Consider the following 7,113-nt stretch of genomic DNA (forward strand, 5'->3'; position numbering starts at 1 on the left):
CGCTACTGGCAGTAGCGGTTTACGTGTGTGTGTGTGTGTAAACCGCTACTGCCAGTAGCGGTTTACGTGTGATGGGCTGAATGGGGCTGCCTATATAAACCATAGAGGGGCCAAATGTGGAGAGGTAGAGTGTTATTCACAAATGGAGGGGGAGGATAGTTTTGTGGCTCTGGTTCACTGCTCTGGAAAAATTCAAAAGAGCAAAAGGCACGGTGTAAAATTCACAGATAGAGAACCGCTTAGTGTTTTTATCCGATCGTCGAATACGTTGGCCGAGATTAAGCAACGCATATTACGAAAGCTTGGTACGTGTGGGACGAAGTGGGTAAAAAAATTATTTTACAAGATTTCCATTGACGTTGTCTCAACTGGTGTGAGATATGAGACTTTCGTGATCGGGTCGGATGAAGACTTGCAGGTCTTGTTTCACTGCAGGCGCAGTTTTCCGGAGGTGAGGATAACTGAGCTGTTTGCGAAGTTGGAAGATGGTGTGGATAGCTCTGGAGCATCGGCACCTAATCCTCAGTCGACCCCAGCTGGTGGTGCATCAACATCGATGCCTGTGGTAGCAGTGGCCATTCCGAATGCGGAGCCCGAACGTGCTGGGGCTGTTCATGCATATATTGGTCATGTTGTTCCTGATTTTGAATGCGATGCCGGACCGAATCGAGTTGAGAATGCACTGTTTGACGATGATTTAGATGAGGAGCCTGTCGATATTGGTGGGGATAGTGATGATGATATTCCAAGAGGTGGACGTTCAGCCCATGGAGGTTCCGGTTCTGCAACACAAGAGTACCCTCCCCACCTCTCTTCTTTGAACTTGGAAGTCGTCGGCCAATAGCAGAATGTAGATGCAACATTCGATGGGCAGGGCATGCATGATGGGACACCTATGACTGAATTTCAGATTGGCCAATCTTTCCAGAGTAAAGAGGAAGCCGTGTTGAGTGTAAAAGATTACAGTATTCGGCGTGGAGTTGAGTACAAGGTTATGGAGTCTGACAATCTGAAATACCAAGGGAGATGTAAAGAGTTTGGTAACGGGTGCACGTGGTTGATTCGGATAGTCATGCGGAAAAGGAAGAGCACATGGGAAGTTAGGAGGTACAACGGTCTGCACACGTGTATGGCCACATCGATATCTTTGGACATTCCCTCCGTGTATTGAGGCATTCCGCCACTGTAAGCCGCTCGTTAGCATCGATGGAACACACCTCTATGGCAAGTATGGCGGGACATTGTTGTTGGCGATCGCTCAGGATGGTAACTCGAATATTTTGCCTGTTGCGTTTGCACTCGTGGAGGGGGAGAATGCAGAGTCTTGGTCGTACTTTCTTTCGAACCTTAGAAGGCATGTCACTCCACAGGAAGGTATTCTCGTGATATCTGATAGACACAACGGCATCAAGGCTGCACTAGAGTCTCCCGATAGTGGTTGGCAACCTCCACATGCTTATCGGGCATTTTGCATTCGGCATGTTGCTGCAAATTTTGCCCTCACTTTCAAGGGACAGGATGCGAGGAGGTGGCTGGTGAATGCCGCGTATGCGAAGACAGAAGCAGAATTCGACTATTGGTTTGATATAATGAGGACGGAGAACCCGGTCATGTGCGATTGGGCAAACAGAATGGAGTATGAGAGGTGGACACAGCACAAGGATGGGGGGAGAAGATATGGTCACATGACCACCAACATTTCTGAGTGTGTGAACTCTGTCTTGAAGGGCACAAGAAACCTACCAGTGACGTCTCTGGTTAAGTCGACATATCTCCGATTGGCGGAGTTGTTTGTTGTCAGGGGTCAGACGGCAGAGGCACAGTTAGGGTCCGGGCACCGGTTTTCACAGGCAGTAGTTAAGGCCATTGAGCGTAACCTGAAGGAATCGAGGTGCTTCACTGTGACTGTGTTTGATAGACATCACCTTGACTATACAGTGGCTGAGACGACGCCCACCGGCAAATTCTCTTTGGGTAGCTATCGGGTTTCTCTTAGGGATCGCACCTGCGATTGTGGATACTTCCAGGCGCTGCATTATCCCTGTTGCCATGCCCTCGCATGCTGTGCGCAGTCACGGCTAGATTGGGCCACTTATGTCGATGAGGTTTACACCATGTCTGAGGTCTTTAAGGTGTATCAAATGTCCTTTTCACCTTGTATTCCAGAGGGGCTTTGGCCACCATATGACGGGCCGACAGTGATCCCCGACCCGGGCATGAGAAGGGCAAGAGAAGGACGACCACGTTCCACCCGCATCCGCAACAACATGGATGAAGCTGACACCAGCCGACCTAAGAGGTGTGGTCTGTGCAGGCAGCCCGGTCATACTCGAAGGGTTTGCCCTCAGCGAGGTTCTACTAGTGGCATCTAGATCTATCATGAATTAGTTCGTTTGTATTAGTCTTCGTGATAAAAAGTGTGTCTATTTGTATCAGTTATGAGTTTTAAGTATTCTTCGACTAAATGTTAATGTTATTAAAAGTAGTTATTTATCAGTTTACTAGATATATCGTATTTTATTTCCGTTATAGTTGTACTTTCGTTAAATATAAAGTAAAAACTAACCAAAATAAAATTCATCCAACGACAATCAAAATAAAGTCCATCAACGTTAAAGTAAAGTAGAAAGTAACCAAAATAAAAGTCATCCAACGAGAATAAACATAAAGTGCATCGACATAAACATAAAGTAATAACTAGCCAAACTAACTGTCATCCGAAGAGCATACACATAAAGTCTATAACCGGAACATAAACAACATAACGAGAAATGAAAAACAACAACACATGGTGCTAATCATTGCGATCATCCCTAGCTGCATCATGAAAGTCACCAAGGAGATGAGATCCTGTCCCACATCGGGCGGGACGCCTGACTCGAGTTGGTCGGGCCGCCTGCTGTCCAATGTCATCACCTGGATGGTCTAGACCAACCGCTGACTGGGGGGTTCCCCCCATGGTGAACCACGTATCCAACGGGCTACCTGCAGGCACGTTCAAATCTACCACATACTCACCCTGATAATCAGCTGGCTGGGAATGCATATCCGTCATGTGTGGCTGGTAAGCTGCGGTCTCCAAATGCACCTCGGGCATCTGCGGCTGGTAAGACTGGCCACCAAACTGCACGTTGGACGTGCTAGCATCATCCCTAATCAAATCAGCAAAATCTGCGTAAAACCGTGGACTCACCAGCTGATCATCTAAATCCATAGTCATCGTCGGCGTCTCAGGCTGCGCATACATGTGAGAGCTGGGCTCTGGCATCGGAGAGTAAGATCTGCTGGTGAATGTCCCCCCTCCAGCCTGAGTCGCTGCGGTCCCACTAACTCCACCACCAAACTGTGTAGGATCCAGTGTTCTCCCGCGTCTGGCACTAGACCTACGAACACGGTGATCGACCTCAGCCCTAGCCTTTCCGCCTGCATCATCCTCCTGCATCGCATCATGTAACCATCGCCACTCTCTCCCGGTGTCCCTAGTACCAACACGACGGCGTCTCTCCACACGACGGTTATCCGGCATATCAGGTAGCTGTGATCTGCATGGGACCTAGGAGGATCCTCTCTGAAACGCCTCTAGAGGTATCTGGGTGCCTCTGGGATCCGCGAATGCAGCCCCCGGACTAAGGAACCGCTGAGCCTCGTGGAACCACCAATCTAGGTAATCAGCAGATGGGCCAGGATCTGCCACTCGATCAATAGAAATGACTGCATCAACTCGGTTCCCCCAGTGCAAATGCCAGACCTGATAGTAACGGGGGAACCACCTATCCCCTCCCCTCCCGTCCTTAGCATGCAGCCAGTCTACGTTCAAAGCGTCCTCGGGGATATGCTGTACTCCACCCAGCTGTGGAACAACCCTGTCAACCTAATGCCACTCGATGACCGCAAAGTATATCAAACTGGTCACCGCTCGCCATAGGCGACTATGCTCCTCTGTAAGTATCTCTGGATGGACAACGGCAAGTACATCAAGTGCGGAGTAGGGCTCCATACAATCTGAAATTTCAAAACTCATCATACATTACAAGAACAAGTATATATCTAGTCACATTTAGATAGCGAAGCAAAAATAAAAACTCTAACTGCTATAAAACTTACATCACGAGCGGTCAATCGATCCAATGCAAGCCGATACCTTATGACTCTCTGCTCCTTTCCATCGTTAGGAGGTAAGTAGGCAGACCACCTAAATTTAAGTCATATGAGACACAAACTACCATAAAAACGCCAAAGAAATTTGTTAACAGTAAAAAAACATAACACATACCTGGATGCCAGCGGGAAAGAGAAAGCCTCAAACCCTTCCGGCCTCAAAGACGGAAACCGCCAGAATATCCAACTCTGTAGCAACTGGAGCGGGCCCGCAAGATTAGTCACATTTCTGTTTGCTAACAGAACCATTCGCTGTTTAGCCTGGCCAAATGGTACAATCCAGCCCTCTCTAAATACGGGATGATCCTATCATGCAAGGGCATATTCTGTTGCCGTCTCACACTGTATATACACCTAGTGGGCTGCACAGAACAAGAAAGATATACAGAGTCCAATTAAATTCTCCTATCCTAAAAAAATTTGCCATAACTAACCGGATACAAATATATTAAACCATCAACAGATTCTCCTAAATAAAAAAAAAAAAAATTCCCTAGTCACGATAGGAAAAATAACATCCATACTTTAATAAATAACAGCCAGAAATGTTAAAATACTATAAAGCTTTAAAATTTAAAACTTCATGTCATACAAATACCCTAACCAAACTAAAATAATTCACTAACGTCAGCTATCCCTTTCCCTAACCAGTGAAGTAACATCCTAGCATGCGAAGCCTAATTTCAAACTAGAGGGAATAATCTATAAATTCTAGTTCGTCTACCTAACCTACCATTTTTCTGACTAACATACGCAAAGCCTAGAAAAAAAATAAATGTTAACTAACCTCGTCACCAATAGAACCGGCAATATGCGCAACACTGTTCAGTCGGTACAGAGTCCTGCCTGCCATGATAACTGGCCAGATGTCGCCGCTGAGATACCTCGGACTCGCTCACAACTTGCTCTGACCTCTCTCTAGAATTTCCTCTATCTAAAAAACTTCACAAACCATCTAAATGCATAATCCGCGGCTACAACCACGGTTTATATAGGCAATGCAACACACGTAAACCGCTACTGGCAGTAGCGGTTTACACACACACACACACGTAAACCGCTACTGCCAGTAGCGGTTTACACTCACACACACATGCACGTAAATCGCTACTGCCAGTAGCGGTTTACACTCACACACACACGCACGTAAACCGCTACTGGCAGCAGCGGTTTACACTCACACACTTCCACACATAAACCGCGGCTGGTTGTAGCGGTTTATGCACACCTATAAACCGCTACTGCCAGTAGCGGTTTACATAAATTAGTGAAACAACGCATTTGCGTATTGAATTTGGAAACAATGCATTTGCGTAATATTGGGGATCAAACAATTTACTAATATAATTGCTATATATGTAACAGATATAAATTGTTATAATTATAGAGACTTACTATAATTATATTAAATTTAATTATGAATGTAAATAAATAAAAGTGATAATAATTAATATTATTTTTTTATATTTAATATTTACCGTAAATATAAAAAATATTGAAAAAAAAGTAGATACTGAGGCAAATTACGCAAATAAAATGATTGAGGAAAACGTTTATGCAAATACAACATTGGCAATTTCCAGACGCAAATGCAACAAACGCAACTATATATAATCCGCTACACCCTGCAGTGGAATTTAATTGCACGTAATCCGCTACAGGGTCTCACGGATTACGTGGAGAGCGAGGTTACTCATAAACCGCTACACCCTGTAGCGATTTATGACCAAATTCTGTTTATGCATAATCCGCTACATCCTGTAGCGGATTATGTGTATAGTGGTGTGTCTATATATACCGCGTGAGGCTGTAGCGGAAATCATTTGAGTTTTTTTGGAAAAAAGTTAGAGAGAGAAAGTAGAGCGAAGGGAGAGAAATTTTAAAATATTTGAGTGGTTTGGAAGAATGGAGGATGAACGTCGGTTGTACCGGCTCGACGGCATTGCTCACGTAGTCGGAACCATCGATGCAGAGGTAAGTGTCTGTATTTCCAAAGACTATTTTAATAAATGTATATTTTATTCAATCTTAAGGAAGTAATTCATTAATTAGATAGATAGAGACTTAGTTTAGGTTTTGGTATGTAAATGAAAATTTGAAATATAAACTTTGACATGTAACAATTAATAGTCAAGGTAGAGAGGTAAAATAGGTAATTTCAAAACCCAAGTAGGTTAAGACTAGAGATACAAGGTATAGTTTGGTTGTTGATGTTATTGTTAGAAATTATTTAAGGTGTTCTTTATTTCTGAAAATGCAGCCAACCCGATGTGTGTATAGCGTCCGTAGGCAACAGAATATGTCGTTACATGATAGGATCATACCTTACCTAGAGAGGGTTGGGTTGTACCACCTGGCTAGGCTGAACACGCATTGGTTCTGGTTGGATGAACCTCTGGTCAGCACATTTATTGAGAGGTGGCGGCCTGAGACCTACACTTTTCATATGCCATTTGGAGAGTGTACTATCATGCTCCAGGACGTGGCATACCAGCTCGGGCTGCCCGTGGATGGCCAGGCTGTTTTCGGGTGCATGACAGACTTCCACATCTACATCGAGGGGGTCAGACCGGAATGGGAGTGGTTTGAGGAGTTATTTGGTGAGCTTCCGCCACCTGATAAGAGAAAGTTATACACAGTCCACTTCACATAGTTTCATGATCGGTTCAGGGTGTTACCAGCAGATGCTTCGGAGGAGACTGTGCGCATATATGCACGCGCGTATATTATGATGCTTTTGTCGACACAGCTGTTTATGGATAAGAGTGCTAACCGAGTTCACCTTCGCTGGTTGCCTTTTGTGGCGAGACTTGACGATATGGGCAGCTATAGTTGGGGCGCCGCTGTATTGACGTGGCTGTACCGATGCATGTGCAGGGTGGCGAACAGAAATGTCACCAACTTGGCTGGACCCCTACAGTTGCTACAGTCATGGATCTTTTGGCGGTTCCCCAC

At 45.2% G+C, this 7,113-nt stretch overlaps 1 protein-coding gene across 1 annotated transcript; it reads left to right on the forward strand.

Annotated features, from left to right (window-relative positions):
- Positions 896 to 2,372, forward strand: LOC107626850. The gene is made up of 2 exons (XM_016329741.1): positions 896 to 1,040; positions 1,084 to 2,372. Exons 1-2 carry the CDS (start codon positions 896 to 898, stop codon positions 2,370 to 2,372), a joined length of 1,434 nt encoding a protein of 477 aa, XP_016185227.1.

This window comes from Arachis ipaensis, chromosome B02 (genome assembly GCF_000816755.2).
Source record: "Arachis ipaensis cultivar K30076 chromosome B02, Araip1.1, whole genome shotgun sequence".
NCBI lineage: Eukaryota > Viridiplantae > Streptophyta > Magnoliopsida > Fabales > Fabaceae > Arachis > Arachis ipaensis.

Coding starts and splice junctions, on each gene's coding strand:
- LOC107626850 (XM_016329741.1), top strand. CDS start 896: ATGACTGAATTTCAGATTGGCCAATCTTTCCAGAGTAAAGAGGAAGCC. Junction 1,041..1,083: donor AGGGAGATGTAAAGAGTTTG/GTAACGGGTGCA, acceptor CATGCGGAAAAG/GAAGAGCACATGGGAAGTTA.